Raw genomic sequence first — 18,925 nt, forward strand, 5'->3', positions numbered from 1 at the left:
TGAAATTGTGTTTGTTCTAGTTTTTTTCTGCTTAAAAATGTATGCTCAGTATAAAAATATATTCAGTACATTTTGAGTACACCCTAACATCTATATGATTTATATATTTTGAGTACACCATTGTGGATACTTAGGTATTCATTGAATTCCATATGAGGGTTTACATGGTAAAATATTGCAGGGTCATTAAATGACTCTGGAAAGTGTTTTTGTAACGTTATCACATAAACATGTATACCTTTATTTCATTGATACTCTATTTGCATTTCAGCCTCTACAGTGTGGACTGGCAATATCAGATATGGAAATGGGGTGTTATTTTCACTGATAATGTAAGTACTAAAATATATCAGGAATATAGTTATGCCCCTCACAATGAACGTCGGTTGGTTAATATGTATATCAAAATAAAATGTTGGAAGTTTGTAGGGCAATCTGCTTCCACATTTCGCAAGTGTTTGAATTGAAATTTGATATAGGGTATGTCATAACCACTAAGTGTAGAGCAATTTTCACATAAAAGTACATGTAACCACATGTTCCGGAGTACTGTTCCCTTGAACTAGCAATTTTGTATGCATAACAATTTGTGTAGCAAACTACTTCCACATTTCTCAAGCTATTGAATCAAAACTTGAAATGTGTCATAATTATTAAATGCATATGTAAGTTTGTGGTGCAACTACTTCTACATTTGTCAATAAATTGAATATTAGCTAGAAATATTTACCACCAATAGCAGATTTGCAAGACAACATTTTCACAAGCAGTGATCCAAACATTATTTAGTTATGTGCCACTGAACATGGCCATGTGTATGCATAATATGTTACACATTTGTATAGAAAAGTTCAACATTTAATTTGCTAATTAAATGAAACTGAAATATGTCATTTGAATTAAATGTAGATGTGGAAGATACAATTTTCATGTGCTTGATCCATATATACCAGACTTATGTGCAATTGAATGTAGCCATTTGAGTATTAAACTTTTACATGTGTCAAGCAATGGAATTTAAACCAGAAATGTGTCATAACCATGCCATGTAGATGTGCAAGACATAATTTTCTTGCTCAGTGATCCATTTATTTCTGAAATATGTGCCCTATAAATCAGCCTTGGGCATGGGCACTATACCTTGTCATACATGAACACTTGTATGTTATTTGGAGCATTCACGTGTTTCTGTCAAATATTTAATTGTCTTAACGGCTGTATGCTGCAGTCTTTCCTGTACATTGCCTGGTACTTCACCTGGTCCTGCCTGGGAAATCTCAACCATTTCTTCTTTGCGGCCCACTTGCTGGATGTGGCTGTCAGCTTTAACACACTGCGGACTATCCTCCAGTCTGTGACACACAATGGAAAACAGGTGAGTAAGTGCAGGCCTAGACATAATGTGGACAACAGGTGAGTTTGTGGAGTCTGTGACAATACCATGGAAAACAGGTCAGCATCTGCAGTCTGTGATACATAATTAAAAATAGGTCCCTCAGACCATAATCACTAAATGAACAGCAGGCCTGTCAGTTATTTTATTACACTACAGAAAATAAAAAATAGTCAATGACATAAAAAAAACAATATACAGCAAATTTTCACTCATTGAATTGTTCACAAATTACAAAACAACAACAACAACCTTTCCAATGTTAATTTTTTTGTAGTGATACAATCTTACAGTATTTCCAAACAGATACATATTGCCTACTATATATTCTGACCAGCCTACGTGTTTTCTCATTGTAGCTGATACTGACTGTGATGCTGCTGAGTATTATAGTGTACATCTACACGGTGATAGCATTCAACTTCTTCAGGAAGTTCTACGTGAAGGATGAGGATGGCTCCGTAGACTATAAATGCCACGACATGCTCACTGTATGTTCCAACTACATGTATATCATGTGATTAAGACGTGTTTTATTATGTGATATTGGGTTCAAATGTATTTATAAAATGCATATCCATATTTGGAAGTCATATATAGTTTTTATACATAAGAAACATACAAAAATACTGTTCACCTAAAGCAAAAAAGCGGTACTTAGAATACATATACATGTAGTTGAAATACAGAATTAATCATTTCTAGAAATTGTGTACGTTAGGTTTTTTTGAAGGTCCGGTTTTAAATTTTGAAACGTTTGCAACAATTATGAACTTTGTATGCTATTTTACGCTCGGCTTTAGTTTGCTGAGTATGTTGAAATAAAATATTGAATAGATTATCAGTGTGTTACTTAACTATATATGAGCCAGCTCTATGAAAATAGTGTGGCTTACTGTATATGTGTCAAGTGTCACTCCATATTAGCCTGTGCAGTGTGGCTTACTTTATATGTGTCAAGTGTCACTCCATATTAGCCTGTGCAGTGTGGCTTACTTTATATGTGTCAAGTGTCACTCCATATTAGCATGTGCAGTGTGGCTTACTGTATATGTGTCAAGTGTCACTCCATATTAGCCTGTGCAGTGTGGCTTACTTTATATGTGTCAAGTGTCACTCCATATTAGCCTGTGCAGTGTGGCTTACTTTATATGTGTCAAGTGTCACTCCATATTAGCCTGTGCAGTTTGAACGGGCTTATCAGGGATCACACTTTCTGCTTTTATAAAATGTCTCGTTTCAAAGAAGTCTCTTCTAAACAATATTTCAGTGTAATTTTAAAGTGGAACGATACTTTACACGCATGCATTAAGCCCATTTTCCCTGAGCAAGTCTCGTATGCAATAATTACCTACTTCCTATATACAGTGTTTTGTGTATCACCTGCACACGGGTGTGCGTGCCGGAGGTGGTATTGGAGATGAGATAGAGCCGGCTGACGGGGACGCCTACGAGATCTGGAGGATCCTCTTTGACATCACATTCTTCTTCTTTGTCATCGTCATCCTCCTGGCCATCATTCAGGGTATGTCAGTAGATCTTTCACCAGAATCAACTGGAATTAAATGATTAACCTTCACCACTCGGATACACAGTTTGACTTGTTTGTAGTCCCTTAGAAAATCAAATTAAATTAAAGATCTTTTTTTATTTGTTTCAAGTTTAAAACACTTCATTTCCAACCTAAGATACTGATGAGCAGCAAGCAGCGTAATACCTTAACAGCCTATGAGTGACTCTCAGGCAGTAATGGTTATATGCTGGTTGCATAAAGCCATTTTTACTTTGCCTCTGAGTAAAGCAGGGTTTTGCCTCTGAGTGGGAAAGGGAAAAAAACAGTTATGTTAACACCATTGCTAAGATTAAGTTATTTCTACAAATGTAATGGCATTTCTATTAACTTTATGTTTATTGTTAATAAATTGAAATGTTGGAATACATTTCAAAGGTTTGAAATGCATGTTTCTTGTTATAATTATTTAATTGTTGTCTAAAGTTAACAAACTCTATGCATTGTGAGGCGTAAAAAGTTTTAAGGACACCGTCCTCTTTGTTTTAAAAAACAATTTCAAGCCATCATTTTTGACGCGGATTTACCCTTATTTATATTTTTGGACTGTTTAGGACTTCCATTAGTGAACAGAGTGCTCAGTGTTTCTTAAAGAGTGTCAATTTCGCCTCTGTCTGTTTTTTTATTAGCAGATTGTTTGACTCTTTCAAAAGTGTTTTTTTAGCACTCAAATGTTCACCTAACAATATACTAAGTACATACATATTCACATTTAAATGCGGTTTCAGTGTTTACCTTATGATATACATGTATACATTTATTTCACCATAAGAAATTCATACAGATTCAGTATGTGTCATACAATACAGTGTCGATCGTTTCCATTCTACACAGTGTATATATGCATACTGTTGCAGGTTTGATCATTGACGCCTTCGGAGAACTGAGAGACCAGCTGGAACAGGTCAAAGAAGACATGGAGGTAAAAACATTACCACTTACTACGCTGGTGTAGAAAACAAAGCCGTTTAGTGCAGCTGATATGGTGATTGTTAAATCCTATAAACAAGAAAAAATCTTGATGCATGAAAATTGAAATATATACTTTTTAATAAGTATTGGTGCTACCAAAGTTGGTATAGTCTGACTCAACGTGTTATTTACAAATGATGTTTACAACTTTGCTTATGTCTTAGGCTAACAAAAATGTATAAGCATGAGATTTATACTAAAAATTAATTATGGTGTTGTCAGATTTTGGTAATATGTGCGATTGTCTGGGTCTTCAGTTATTAACCCATGAGGTTTGAAAGATTGCCATATCTAGTAATTACTAAAAAAATTACAATGTATTTGTCTGTTCGTGCTCTTGACCAGAAATGTATAGTTGAATTCATCATTCAATGATACTTGAATACTTTGACACAGCGTCTTGTTCACAGTCTATGCTTTTTAATATTCTTCACTCATAATATAGTTTAATTCACTGATACCATCATGTTAAGATGTTCACAGCAACAAATTGGCATTTGGTAAAGTTGTCTGTTACCTTTCACCCTATTATGTATATTAATTAGATTGTTGAGAACACATGCAGGATTCAGTACATAACATGTTTGTTTTATACCTACAGTCCAAGTGCTTCATATGTGGCATAGGCAAGGAGTACTTTGATAAAATACCACACGGCTTTGAGACCCATGTGGCCAATGAACACAACTTTGCTAACTACATGTAAGTACTCGCTTAGTAAGTTCATTCAATAGGGTGACCTTAAAACGGAAAGCATGCAAACTCAACTTACTAGTGAAAAGAATAATCAAATAGTCTGTCATGATGATTATTAGTCCCCTACCAGTGTAACCTGAGGGGACTTATGGTTTGCGCTCTGTGCGTCTGTGGGTCTGTCTGTCACACTTTTCTGGATCCTGCGATAACTTCAAAGTTCTTCATATTTTTTTATAAAACTTGAAAACATGGACAGATGGCAATATGGAGATTATGCACGTCATTTCATTTTGTTCCTACGTCAAGAATTCTGGTTGCTATGGCAACAAATAGACTAGAAATATTGCTAAAAATGGTGTATCCTGCGATAACTTTATAAGTTCTTCATAGTTTTTCATGAAACTTGAAACTTACATAAATGGCAATATGGAGATTATGCACGCCGTTTCATTATGTTCCTACATCAAGAATTCTGGTTGCTATGGCAACAAATAGACTAGAAATGTTGCTGAAAATGTTGGAGTTTCACCGGTAGAGGACTTTTATTGCTTGGCAAGTCTTGTTAAATTGGGAATTATAACGAGTAAATGGAAAAAAAATTAGGCAACCTATATATCTTTTATTAAGAGTGATGTTATTGGAAATAAATGACTTTTTGGTTGGCTAAGTAGATATAGCACAGTACATCATAATCTTTTTTTCATGGCAGGTTTTATTTAATGGAAATAAATGACTCTTTTATGATCTTAGTAGATATAGCACAGTACATAATAATCATTTTTTTTCCTGTTCAGGTTTTTCTTGATGCACCTGATCAATAAGCCGGACACTGAGTACACAGGCCAGGAGACGTACGTGTGGGCGCTGTACCAGCAGAGGTGCTGGGACTTCTTCCCAGTGGGAGACTGCTTCAGGAAACAGTACGAGGATGAGATAGGAGGGGCGCAGAAGAGCTAGACTGGGCGGATAGATTTTTTTTAAAGATAATGCAATGATTTAACCTGAACTGAATTTCATTATTATTAGTATGAAACTAGTGTTATGGTTTATCTACAATAATATAAAGGGATTATTTAGTGTTAAGAGAATCTGAGGGTCGTGTGTGTGCATAGTGTTGTCCCTGATAAGCCTCTGCAGTCCACATAAGGGACAACCATCTCCGCTTTTACCTATTTTTTTTTTAAATGAAGTTTCTTCTGATTGAAAATCCAGTCCAGGGGGGGAGTATTGATTTTGATTAGCCTATGCAGGCTGCACAGGCTTATCTGGGACAACACTGTGCACATGCATTAAGCCCAGTGTTCCAGAATGAGGCTTTGATTAAACCTGAACTGTATTCATTGAGAACATAATTATTATAATTTAAAAACTAGTGTTAAGGTTTGTTACGAATTAAAGAGATTTCTTGATCAGAAAACTGGACAAAGTGTAATAATGATGAGAACAGGTTGGATAATAAGAACGTTAGGGTTTACCAAGAATAATCAATAGAGGAACTTACTTATGATTAAGTGAATTGTTTGGGAGACAATCAAGTGATAATTGGATAACGCAGAATAATGTGAATGTGATGAGAATATTTTAACTTCTAAATTTTGTTTTAAAGAATTTTATTGACATACATGACTATAATTGGCATATTCCAGGACAATCAGAGATAGATGTATTTATAAAAATACATAGTTTGGATTTGAAGACTATTAGTTGTTGGTACCATTTTTCTCATGCAATTACAGTTTAATATTCAACATAATTAGGAGGAATATAAGTGCTATGAATATTCCATCATGTGTCATTTGTGTGTGAAGCAGTAGTTGTAGTTTGTTTTAATTTGTTGAAAAAAGTTGTGAACCTTTCTTTACTATTTATGTTATATAAGTTTTGCTTTTTTTTAAAGTTGATATTTATGATGTATTAGCATATTTATGCTATTAATGGTCAAAACCCTTGTATTAATTCAATGTGTATACATGTTTGTAAACATTTTCCTACCTTCTATTTCTGTGATTTAACCAAATTTTACCCAATTGAGTGCAATATTTTAACCAGGTTTCTTATTTATTCACCCATGCACCATTTTCATGTGTTTGTTGGTAGTTTTGCAAGTGTAAATAGGACTGCACGTGTATTTTCTAGTACCAGGGACAAGTTCTGAAGTTTACACAACAGCATTCTGTTTGCTATTAAAAGGTTGTACCTACAGTGTAAACAAACAGTGAATGTTGCCATTGAGCTTGCGGAGATAAAATTTCCAATTCATTGTGGATTGTTGAAGTTTAGTAAAAGAAAATATCTAAACCAGTGTTTGTTGTTTACCTTGATTTATCGTTAACACATTATGAAAAGATCAAATCTCTGCACATACATTTACGGAATTATGTTTCCCTTAAGAAAAGACTTAGGGATTTGGTAGAAACAAAATTCAACACGTTATGTTCCATCATCTATGAGGCTACCATGTTCCTTGTCATTTCAATTCATGCAATCATTTAGATTGATCTAAGGATTGATCAATTGCCTTGATACTTCCCATTTGTATTGGCCTTTGCCAGTAGATAACCCCTATTAAAATTGCGGTCAAAGGTCAATTGTAAATGGAGGGACCGATTGGCTTGATACTTCCCATGTGCATTGGGTCTCTAGGTCAATGTCACTGTCACACTAAGTGTGAAATCGTTTCCGATCAATTACTCTTAAACTGTTTCATTGATTGACATGATACTCCCCATATGCATTTGCCTTGCATAGTAGATGACCCCTATTGAAAATGGGGTCACTAAGTCAAAGGTCAAGGTCACTCACAATAAGTGTAAGCGTAGTTTACAATAAATAACTGGTAAATGAATTAACTGATTAGCTTGATACTTCACATCAGCATTGGCCTTGGACAGTAGATGACCCCCATTGAAATTGAGGTCACTAGTTCAAAGCCCTGCAGTTTAGGGGGGATATGTCTCTGACCGCAAACCTCTTGTTAAAATTTATATTGAGTTTGCTCGATCCAATGTTTTAGGGCCACTTTCCATCACATAGCAGATTAATATATTGTGGCCTAAAACAGGGTGTATTGATAGAAAACGGCCATGCAAGTATCAATGTTTTAAAGGAAGCATTACTGTTAATTAACAAAACATGTTGTTTTAAGTTCACTTTGTACGGACAAAGGAATGGAAAGACAAGCCAATTACTATATCATGCTTCCTTCCTTTGTAATTACTGGAGGCATACAAAACAACACAAACATTTGCCTGATATTTGATGTCAAAAACAAACCTGTGAACAGTTTCAGGATTTTTTTCAGTAAAAATTATCACAAAAACACATTTTTTGCATTGATTCAAAAACATTCAATAACAGCATGTACAACAATAGACCATTTTTATAACTCTGAATCCGAAATGTCAAATATGAACACTTGAAGTGTTCATGCAATTATGTGATGAACTTTTCATGAACTGTTGCAATATTGTTTCCGGTGAATTTACTTAAAACTAAGTTTCACCAAAAAATTAAATTTATGACATGTAAATTGTTCTTAATTTATTATTTCACTTTCATTTGTTAAACAAATAGTTCTACATGAAGAATGATGTAGATAGAGGTGGTTTATAATAAGTTTGACTTAACATTAATGCAATTATTGAATACTAGTATTCCAATTTAGAGAATATTCTTTTTTTTAATATTTAAGTCTAAGAATTGTTTGGTGAATATAGGCCTAGTACTTGGTAAAAAATAAAAATCATTCCAAAATTGTGGATCAAAGCAAAGGCTCACTCAGTGCCATAAACATTCTCATTTTTAAGCTCAACTTAGGGGTGAGATCTTAGTATTTAGATTGTAATTCAGCTCATGAACAATCTCAAATCTCAGCTATAAGAATATTCAAATATTCATCCTCAAACTCGGGGTTGAGATTTTTGATGCAAAACTCATAAAAACATCTGTGAACATCAATTTAGTATGATGGTCCAACTCATCTTAAACATTGAGAAAAACTCAAAGTTGAATCTGAATATTGATAAAATTATATTTGTGATACTAGTTCCAGGTCTTCCCTTTGGCAAGTTTGACATAATTCTAGCTTCACTACAGTCATTTTTGATGCGTCATTTCCGTTCCAAGTTAAGTCCTTGAAACATCACAGTAGTTTCAGTCTCTGCAGCAACTTCTGCGTGATGTTGGGAGAGATTCCTAGCGAGGCAAGGATGGCATCAGGATCATTCTGGCCTTTGATAAGGGTGGACAGGGCCTGAAAAGCACCCGCAATAATATACAAGCATTAATGAGGCCCTTGCAACCTTTTGTCATATGTTTTTCACAAAAATAATTTCCAACAGTTTCATTTAATAAGGAAGATCTAACCCACTAACTATGGAAAGGCTACATATTTTGAACAGGTGGGGCATAAAAAATGACAGGACAGCCCCTGCAATTCAAGTTTTGCAAATCGGGACATAAACATATTGTGCTAAATAATTTATTTCACCGATCTGTGCGTTTTGATAATTTCTTTCAGTATAACACATTTTAATACTATGATATATGTCTTTTTTTCAAAATTTAAAAAACTGATAGTTTTTAGCCCCATAAGCATTATTTGAACAAAGTTTGTAAAGAATCATAACACAATTTTACACACCAAATATTAAACAAAAGAATAGTTGAGCTATTTTGGTATGTTAGTAAAATGTATTTGCCCCCCTTGGTGCGGCCAGTTCTGATTGCATAGTCATGTCCTATTGAAATAATTTAACATAACAAATATAAAACACCTAGAAATTGTAGCGATAGTTTAAGAGTTCTATATTTTTGCTTATAAGTCTATAGAAACAATAATATTGTTATAGAAATTTAAAGTTGAAAAAGGGACTTTTAATTTTTTAATTTGATGATAAAAATCGCTCATGCTCAGTTTCATATCATAAAAAACAATCCAAGCCACGTTGAAGGTTCTCCAAACTCATGCCTTTGCACATGCATGGTGTTTTTTAACCCTTGAAATATTAACACTATTATTCGAACATTGTTTTGAACAACAGAAAACTAAAATTGAACCTTTAAACTGTGAGTTATGCATACCTGTAATTCTTCGTCTGTCAGAGATGACACTGCGTCAGTGGCCGTTGCCTCAATTGTTTGGCACATGCTGTCCTGAAGAAGTTTGCATAAAATGTATGTGTACATGTACATCGTGCTTCATACTTGTAAGGCAATGTTTAGGCTTTAAAGGATTAGCCTTCAGAAAAAATGAAACTTCCCAATAATGTTCAATAATGTTCACACGGAATATTATCTTTTTGAGTTTTAAAACATTATCAAATGTTATAGCCAAAACTGTATTTGATCATTTTTAGCTCACCTGTCACGAAGTGACATGGTGAGCTTATGTGACCGTGTGATGTCCAGTGTCCGTTGTGTGTGCGTGTGTGCGTCCGTCAACAATTTGTTTGTGTAGACAGTAGAGGGCACAGTTTTCATCCAATCTTTATGAAATTTGGTCAGAATATTTATCTTGATGAAATCTGGGTTGGGATTGTATTTGGGTCATCTGGGGTTAAAAACTAGGTCAATAGGTCAAAAACTAGGTCAAATAATAGAAAAACCTTGTGTAGACAATAGAGGTGGCAGTTTTCATCCAATCTTTATGAAATTTGGTCAGAATGTTTATCTTGATGAAATCTGGGTTGGGATTGTATTTGGGTCATCTGAGGTCAAAAACTAGGTCACTAGGTCAAATAATAGAAAAACCGTCAACAATTTGTTTGTGTAGACAGTAGAGGTCACAGTTTTCATCCAATCTTTATGAAATTTGGTCAGAATGTTTATATTGATGAAATCTGGGTTGGGATTGTATTTGGGTCATCTGGGGTCAAAAACTAGGTCAATAGGTCAAAAACTAGGTCAATAGGTCAAAAAATAGAAAAACCTTGTATAGACAAATAGAGGTTTCAGTTTTCATCCAATCTTTATGAAATTTGGTCAGAATGTTTATCTTGATGAAATCTGGGTTGGGATTGTATTTGGTTAGTCAGGTGAGCGATTCAGGGCCATCATGGCCCTCTTGTTTATGAATTCATCGTAACAAAATGAAAAGCGAATAATAGTTGCAAAGCAACATGCAGTAATTATGCCCCCCTTCGAAGAAGAGGGGGTATATTGCTTTGCACATGTCGGTCGGTCTGTTGGTCCGTCCACCAGGTGGTTTCGGAATGATAACTCAAGAACGCTTAGGCCTAGGATCATGAAACTTGATAGGTAGATTGATCATGACTTGCAGATGACCCCTATTGATTTTCAGGTCACTAGGTCAAAGGTCAAGGTCACAGTGACCCAAAATAGTAAAATGGTTTCCGGATGATAACTCAAGAACGCTTAGGCCTAGGATCATGAAACTTGATAGGCAAATTGATCATGACTCGCAGATGACCCCTATTGATTTTCAGGTCACTAGGTCGAGGGTCAAGGTCACAGTGACCCGAAATAGTAAAATGGTTTCCGGATGATAACTCAAGAACGCTTATGCCTAGGATCATAAAACTTCGTAGGTAGATTGATAATGGCGTGCAGATGACCCCTATTGATTTTCAGGTCACTAGGTGAAAGGTCAAGGTCACGGTGACCCGAAATAGTAAAATGGTTTCCGGATGATAACTCAAGAACGCTTATGCCAAGGATCATGAAACTTCATAGGTACATTGATCATGACTCGCAGATGACCCCTATTGATTTTCAGGTCACTAGGTCAAAGGTCAAGGTCACGGTGACCGGAAATAGTAAAATGGTTTCCGGATGATAACTCAATAACGCTTATGCCTAGGATCATGAAACTTGATAGGTAGATTGATCATGACTCGCAGTTGACCCTATTGATTTTCAGGTCACTATATCAAAGGTCAAGGTCACGGTGACCTGAAATAGTAAAAAGGTTTCCTGATGATAACTCAAGAACGCTAATGGCTACGATCATGAAACTTCATAGGTGCATTGATCATGACTCGCAGATGACCCCTATTGATTTTGAGGTCATTAGGTCAAAGGTCAAGGTCATGGTGACCCGAAATAGTAAACTGGTTTCCGGATGATAACTCAAGAACGCTTATGCCTAGGATCATGAAACTTCATAGGTACATTGATCATGACTCGCAGATGACCCCTATCGATTTTGAGGTCACTAGGTCAAAGGTCAACTTCATGGTGACCCGAAATAGTAAAATGGTTTCCGGATGATAACTGAAGAACCCTTATTCCTAGGATCATGAAACTTTATGGGTAGATTGATCATGACTCGCAGATGACCCCTATTGATTTTTTAGGTCACTAGGTCAAAGGTCAAGGTCATGGTGACCCGAAATAGTAAAATGGTTTCCGGATGATAACTCAAGAACGCTTATGGCTAGGATCATGAAATTTATAGGTACATTGATCATGACTGGCAGATGACCCCTATTGATTTTCACTAGGTCAAAGGTCAAGGTCACAGTGACAAAAAACATATTCACACAATGGCTGTCACTACAACGGAGAGCCCATATGGGGGGGCATGCATGTTTTACAAACAGCCCTTGTTAACTTTTTTTTTACATTTTTCAAAATCATGTCCCAAGTTTAATACCTTATAATTGAAAATGTCTTTGTTATGTATCTCTATGCAAAATATTATCATGGTCACAGTGGATTTCATATTCAATTTAAAGCTTGGTACCTGAAAGATATAGACTTTTGAAACTGTAGTAGTAATCTTTTAAAGAAATGTAAAATGCGAATGCTTTACCCTTTCATTCTTGCAATGTTCTCTTTCTTTCAAGGCATACTCGCCTTGAAAAGTGTCCATTTCTGAAACAAAGCAACAAAACAAAACAATAATTTCATTTTTTTCTATTAAGTGAAAGTTATAAGATCACTTTGAAATTATAGAACGTCCAATGGCATATAAATAAACTAATTGTTTAGTGAAATACCTCAAATACCTTACCCTAAATTGTAATTGTGAACAATATTAGCAAGTTTATTTATTTAGCAATTCAAACGTACAGGTCAACTTATATGGTCTCTGGGAAAAACTGGCTGAATGCATGTGCTAAAGAGTTGTCCCAGATAAGCCTGTGCAGTTTGCCATGGACGACAGAGGACGACAGAGACACTTTCCATTCAAATGGAATTTTTCAATTTTAAGTCTCTTCCAAATGAGAATGCAGTTTAGGCAGAAAGAGTTGTCCCTGATAAGACTTGAGAACTGCAAAGACTAATCTGGGACGACACTTTATGCACATGCATAAAGCTTGGATATCACAAAGCCCGGCTCAAAAGTTTGATTTTGAGTATCAAACATTGACTCGCATTCTGAGAAAACTGGGCATAATGCATGTGCGTAAATTGTTGTCCCAGATTAGCCTGTGCAGTCCACACAGGCTAATCAGGGACGACACTTTCCGCCTAAATTGGATTTTTGCTAAGAAGAGACTTCATTTAAAAGAAAAATGTAATAAAAGCGGAAAGTGTCGTCCTTGATAAGGCTGTCCGGATTGCACAGGCTCATCTGGGACGACACTTTACGCACATGCATTATGCCCAGTTTTCTCAAAACACGACTCCATTAATGATCAACTTTCCAAATACAGTAAATGGCCCATTATTTTTTGTTATACAGTAATGCTAACACTCTTGAATATAGAAGACATTCATTAAAAATTCAAGATGAACACCTAAGGACACAGTTCTTACTTTCTTGTACTAGAGATTGCTTTGCCTTTTCCCGTTCTGCTTTGTCCATGTACCAGACAGTAACAGCATATCTGTAATAATGGTATTCTCTTTATCTAAACCTTGAATAACACAATTGTAATCCCCATAAGCTAATCATCAACCAAAACCATGAACAAGTGAGACTTGTTCTGACAAAACTGGGCATAATGCATGTGCGTAAAGTGTCATCCCAAATTAGCCTGTGCAGTCCACAAAGGCTAATCAGAGACAACACTTTCCGCTTTAATGACATTTTTCGTTTAAATTAAGTCTATTTTTAGCATAAATCCAATTAAAGCAGAAAGTGTCCTCCGTGATTAGCCTGTGCAAACTCCACAGGCTAATCTGGGACGACACTTTACGCACATGCATTATGCCCAGTTTTCTCAGAACAAGGCTCAACATCATCTGGTTATTTAAAGTCTTCACAAAATAAGAAAAATGTTCATTCTGTTAAAAAAGTATAACCTTGATACTTCTTACCTTGTTTTGAAAGCTGGTTGAACCTCATGTGGGTTTCTTCTATCTGACCAGAAAAACAGCAGTCTGTTGGCAACTGGTGCAACATCAACATAATCGTCAGTGTTGGCAGGGAAAATGCGAAGCAGACCACCATCTTCCTGTAATAACAGACAAGTCTCTTATAACCATTATTATTCTATAATATATGTTTTAGTTGAGCGCAATGTTTATCATGTTGCAGAATATAAGATGTATGAGAGAAAGAAGTATTGCATGATAGAAGCATGATAATGAATTTTGCAAACAAAATAATAAGAACTTAAAGAATGCATGCACTAAGCAAATACAGGTGTGATGAAAAGATCTAGATTAGCCTATAGAGTAAAAGTTGAATGATAAACATAAAGTAATGAAGCAGAAAAAAAGACAAGCATATCCAGGATCATGACATTGTCATGATGGGTAAAATAACAACAGCTGTTGGAGGACAGCGCGCTTGACTTGTATTGTTCTTGTCAGAATTTCTTGCCTGTTTTTTGGTGGATAAAAAATTCAAATGAGCGTTATCAAACTTGTCCTTGTCCACTAGTTGTGGGATATCATTCAAACCTTTATCATTTATTCTTCATACTTAAATAACCCATATGAATGATATCCCAAAAGCCAATCTTGAACAACTAGCTTACCAAAAAAAAGTAAACCTGCCTATGAAATATAAGTGAAAATTTCTAAGTGTAAAAAGACCATGTATTTTGACAAATTTCAAACTAGAGCCAAGCTTGGGGTATGGGGTCATTTAAGTATGTGGAATAAATGTTTCAAGTTTAACTGAAAGCCCTAAAAGCCATTCCTTGGAAACTTAAACCAAGCTAAACAGAGCAAATGTTCATTTCTAAGTGTAAAATGGCGCATAAATTTGACAAAGATACCAAACTTGGCCTATGGGGGTTATTTGTATGTGGGATATATACGTTGTAAGTTAGAATGTCCCTCAAGCCATTCCCGAGAAACAGGTTCACCAAAAAATGTTAACCTAGCTGTAATGCTGACGCCTGGGCGAGTAAAATAGCTTGTCTCTCATGCAAAAATCCAACTAAAAACTGATAAAAATGGACCTGTACATTCCAACCCTCATTGAGGTACAAAATGCATGTGACAACACGTCCATCTCCATTCGGATTGTCTACATGCCGACGATAGTAAGCCCCATTGCCTGGGTAACAAGCTATCATAGCCTGAAATATCAAAGAATGAACTCTTCGACTTAGAACAGTGAAACAAAATAAAATGAGTTTTGTATGTCTTACAAAAACGGTTTCATTCCAACAAACAAAAACATAATAAGAGGACTAAATTATTAACTAAAAAAAACATTTGAAGATGAAGAATACAATACACCAGGGCCAAGTATCAAAAGAACATACTTCAGTCAACATTCTCGCTCAACTTTTTCTATATTTTTTAGTTTGATCATCATGCTCAATTCAGTGTTCATAAAGACTTTTTTGAGATTTGAGTCAGGTTCAACAATTAGTTTGAGGAGGAAAATATGTGCATATTCTTATAGCAGAGATTTTTTTGTTTGATTATCAAGCTCAGTTTGGTGTTCATAAAGATTTGAAATTTGAGTCAGACTCAACAATTAGTTTGAAGAGGAAATTGGTCCGAATCTGGCATATTAGCCGAGATGTGAGATTTTTTGTGAGCTGACCCACAGGCACTCTGCATTAGTTGCTACCCACGCCCCCCCCCCCTATTGCTACCTCCCTCCGCCCCAGCAGCTACCCCTTCCAAAAAAAACCTCAAAATTGCCCATTTGTTTTACACAATAACAAATATATAAAAAGTTAGATAAACTATAAAAAAATAACTTATATAATTATATTTCTATAAGTAAAAAAAATTTTAACTAAGCACATTTTTTGTTTTGTTATCATGTATTTAACCAATGGATAATTTTGAGGGTTTTGGGAGGGGTAGCAGCTGGGGGGGAAGCGGGATAGCAGTGTGGGGGTATCAACTTATGCCAACTGCCTGTGAGCTTACCAGCGGGATAGCAGTGTGGGGGTATCAACTTATGCCAAGTGCCTGTGAGCTTACCAGCGGGATAGCAGTGTGGGGGTATCAACTAATGCCAAGTGCCTGTGAGCTTACCAACAACCCCAATGTGCATCGGAGTTGAGCAAACAAATTGAGAATGTTCATGATATTGGGCCCAGGTTCTTACTTGAATAATTTGATCATACAATATGAGGCCATTTTATAAATTTTTAAATAGATCTTTTAATGAAATATTTAGTTTATATTTAATCAGAAAAAATGTTCTAGTTTCTTTAAACAAATAATTTAGTTGTATCAATACAACATGAGAATTTTACATAATGGCATGCAACTACTGCAATATTACCTTGGTCCGCCCATTTATGAAATATCTATTATTCAAGAAATGATTGAATTCTGACAAAATGTTGTCCATGTGTAACACAACACTAGATATACCAGGCAGGTGTGACTCAGAGCCTTCCAGCCACATGATTTTGTCACACCTTATGTTAGAATTCACAACTTGTTTCTCAACCTCACCACTTGTTCTGCCTCCCTCGAGGCGTCCACAGTCAAATTTATTTTCTTTCAGACAGTTATTTATGTCCTTCAAGGCATTTGATATCTGACTTTGAGAAAATATTCCATCAATGACACAGAAACCTTGCGCGAACAAATTCTGAACAGCTATTTGAGCAATGTAACTTTCAGTTGCTCTGGGTTTAAGTTTCAAGAATTCCTTCTTAAGAACAGGTCGTTCATCAAAGGGAATTGCGTCATCATCTTTGGCTGTCTGCGTATTTGTCTGTGTATGCTGAAGACTTGATTTACATGCATCTGATCCAGTAGAACTATTAACAGTGTTGTGAGCAGTTTCAATGCTTTCATTTTGTGATGCCATCCTTAAACTATTACCAGGTGCTGCAGACGATTGTCCATTCATCTGAACCATGCATATCGCTTTATGTTGCCCCCAGCCCTTAATTTGATGTTCTCTTGAACAGTAGTATGTTATCTTGCAAACACCACATCGCTTAATGCCAATTTTCGATCCGCAAACTGTACAACTAACTTCTGATTCAAGGTCAGCCATGTTGTTTACATTTCCAACAGGGGAGGTAACTCGGAACAGTTTAAGGCTAAAAACTACTAAAAGTGACCTATGCACCGATTTCAATGCAATTACTCCTTAAGTTTTTTTTGCGTTTTCTACGCCCGTGCCTTTGATGAATTTTTTTGGTCGAAAACAACTGCATTCTTAGTATTTTTACGCTTTTGTACGTTGATAGTTGTATTTTCCAGACGTATGTGGATATATAATGCGTTATCGTTAATTTCTTTTAAACCCCATTTCCGCTGAATATTTTAATTGTGCACTAGACTATCAAATAAGTTGCATTTTTTCTTAAGTGCTTTGTCCCTACTGATTCAAAACGATAAATACGTTATGGGGCGCTGACTTTGAATGTTTTGCAATATTTTCTGTGTTCTATACGAATTGCCTATTTGAAGAACTGCACACCGAGATATTTGAATGAAGTGACAGTTTCTAGTGTAACATTGTTAAATACAAAATCATTATTCGTATGCCTTCCATTTTCGAAAATCATGGATTTAGTTTTTCGTTGTTCGCTTGCGGACAGCTTAAGTTAGTGGTATGTGTTGCAAGTCGGCCTGCTCTTAACTACGCTAAGAACGATAACCACCGCATCTGCCTGTTCATACTTTACCACTGGTACACTGCAGACAGTGAGTGTGTATATGTAATCAATAGTGTTTAACAGCTTGTGCGACGACATTGGCCAGTTTGTCATTGAAATCTGTACATATTGGCTGCTTTCAGGGAAAACGGGGCTTAATGCATGTAAAATAAATGGTGCCCTAGATTATCATGTGCACACTGATTAGTCTGTGCAATGCGCACAAGCTAATCAAGGACGACACTTTCTGACTTTATGGTTTTTTTTCTTTTAAAGAGAGTTTCTGGTACTGGGATGAAAATGAATGCATATGCATTAAGCCCTTTTTTCTCAAAATGAAGCTTACATTATCTGTTATATTAATGATTTGAAAAAAAAGGATAAAAGTGATAATAACTTCAAGTAACCTCGCTGACAAGGCAAATAAACAAAATCACTTTTAAATCAAATAAACAACCAATGAGTTCTAAATTTTTACCCTGTGTCATTTTAGTAAACATCTAAAAGGGACGTTTTCACAGTTTGTAATTAAATGCCCAATATTGATTAATGTTAACATTGCATCTTAAAAGCTCCATTAAAAAGAAAAATATAATTAAAGAACAAAGAATACCGCTACCCTCAATTGGGCTCGAACCAGTGACCCATGGAATCAAAGTATATCGTTTAAACCACTCGGCCATCCATGCTCATACAATGAGAGATGTATTTTATTCTTTACATAAGTAATCCTCGTAGTATGAAAAAATATAACGACAACAACAGAACTCTTCAAATTATTCAATCGTTTAATTTTGTCAACTTACCAATACATGAAAATGTTCCTTTAATGTCTTCAGACTTGCAAATTGAATGAGTTTAATACACTGTCCGATCTAACATCATGAATAACTTACAGGTTTAGTGGATGCCTGTTAGCCTGGGGTCAGTAGATATAAGCCCAGGAAACTCAATTTCAAAAGTTGGTAACAGTTGGGCTAAAAAGTAGGGCAACTACCTTTTTCAAAGCTTGAACAACTCAATCCAATTAAACATAGAATACAAATTGGCGACTGTGGATCAATTAGGCCTAGGAAAAGATTCAACTCCGGCTCACAACTAGACAAGATGCATTAAAAGTCTGTCATGTTGGCAAAATTGCTGCTCAATAATTTAAAAGACAATAGATAAAGTATTAGATACACATAACACAACATGTACATGATTCTAGGATTGTTATTCTTTAGCAAGGCAACCACAATTCTGATGATGGTTGCTAGTGCAGCAACCATTTGTGAAAACAGAGACATAGTGTTGTTATTTTGTCTAAGTTATCTCTATATCATAAATATGAGGATAAACAGT

At 35.5% G+C, this 18,925-nt stretch overlaps 3 protein-coding genes across 5 annotated transcripts in view; 1 reads left to right on the plus strand and 2 right to left on the minus strand.

Moving 5' to 3' along the window:
• Positions 1-6,929, plus strand: part of LOC127870859 (ryanodine receptor-like) — a 203,133-nt gene extending 196,204 nt beyond the window's left edge. The window contains exons 110-116 of the mRNA XM_052413397.1: positions 272-332; positions 1,229-1,375; positions 1,753-1,884; positions 2,762-2,918; positions 3,821-3,885; positions 4,537-4,637; positions 5,426-6,929. Of these exons, the coding sequence (XP_052269357.1) occupies positions 272-332; positions 1,229-1,375; positions 1,753-1,884; positions 2,762-2,918; positions 3,821-3,885; positions 4,537-4,637; positions 5,426-5,588 (826 nt within the window). The 3' untranslated portion in view covers positions 5,589-6,929. The remainder of the gene's footprint in view (positions 1-271; positions 333-1,228; positions 1,376-1,752; positions 1,885-2,761; positions 2,919-3,820; positions 3,886-4,536; positions 4,638-5,425) is intronic.
• A 980-nt stretch (positions 6,930-7,909) lies between these two features.
• Positions 7,910-17,009, minus strand: LOC127870882 (egl nine homolog 1-like). 3 transcript variants are annotated; one of them, XM_052413460.1, is made up of 7 exons: positions 16,246-17,009; positions 14,954-15,073; positions 13,860-13,996; positions 13,356-13,426; positions 12,406-12,467; positions 9,714-9,785; positions 7,910-8,883 (listed from the first exon to the last, which is right to left on the minus strand). In XM_052413460.1, exons 1-7 carry the CDS (start codon positions 16,972-16,974, stop codon positions 8,773-8,775), a joined length of 1,302 nt encoding a protein of 433 aa, XP_052269420.1. In that variant the 5' UTR covers positions 16,975-17,009; the 3' UTR covers positions 7,910-8,772. The 3 variants fall into 3 exon arrangements, with proteins under 3 accessions (XP_052269420.1, XP_052269421.1, XP_052269422.1); XM_052413461.1 differs by lacking the exon at positions 14,954-15,073 and having other exon boundaries at positions 16,246-17,008; XM_052413462.1 differs by lacking the exon at positions 14,954-15,073 and having other exon boundaries at positions 16,797-16,959.
• Positions 17,010-18,355: 1,346 nt separating this feature from the next.
• The window catches only part of LOC127872473 (uncharacterized), a 7,864-nt gene continuing 7,294 nt past the window's right edge, over positions 18,356-18,925 (minus strand). The window contains exon 4 of the mRNA XM_052415806.1: positions 18,356-18,925. This exon is cut by the window's right edge and continues 2,752 nt beyond it. The gene's annotated coding sequence lies outside the window, so the exon portion shown is untranslated.

This window comes from Dreissena polymorpha, chromosome 3 (genome assembly GCF_020536995.1).
Source record: "Dreissena polymorpha isolate Duluth1 chromosome 3, UMN_Dpol_1.0, whole genome shotgun sequence".
NCBI lineage: Eukaryota > Metazoa > Mollusca > Bivalvia > Myida > Dreissenidae > Dreissena > Dreissena polymorpha.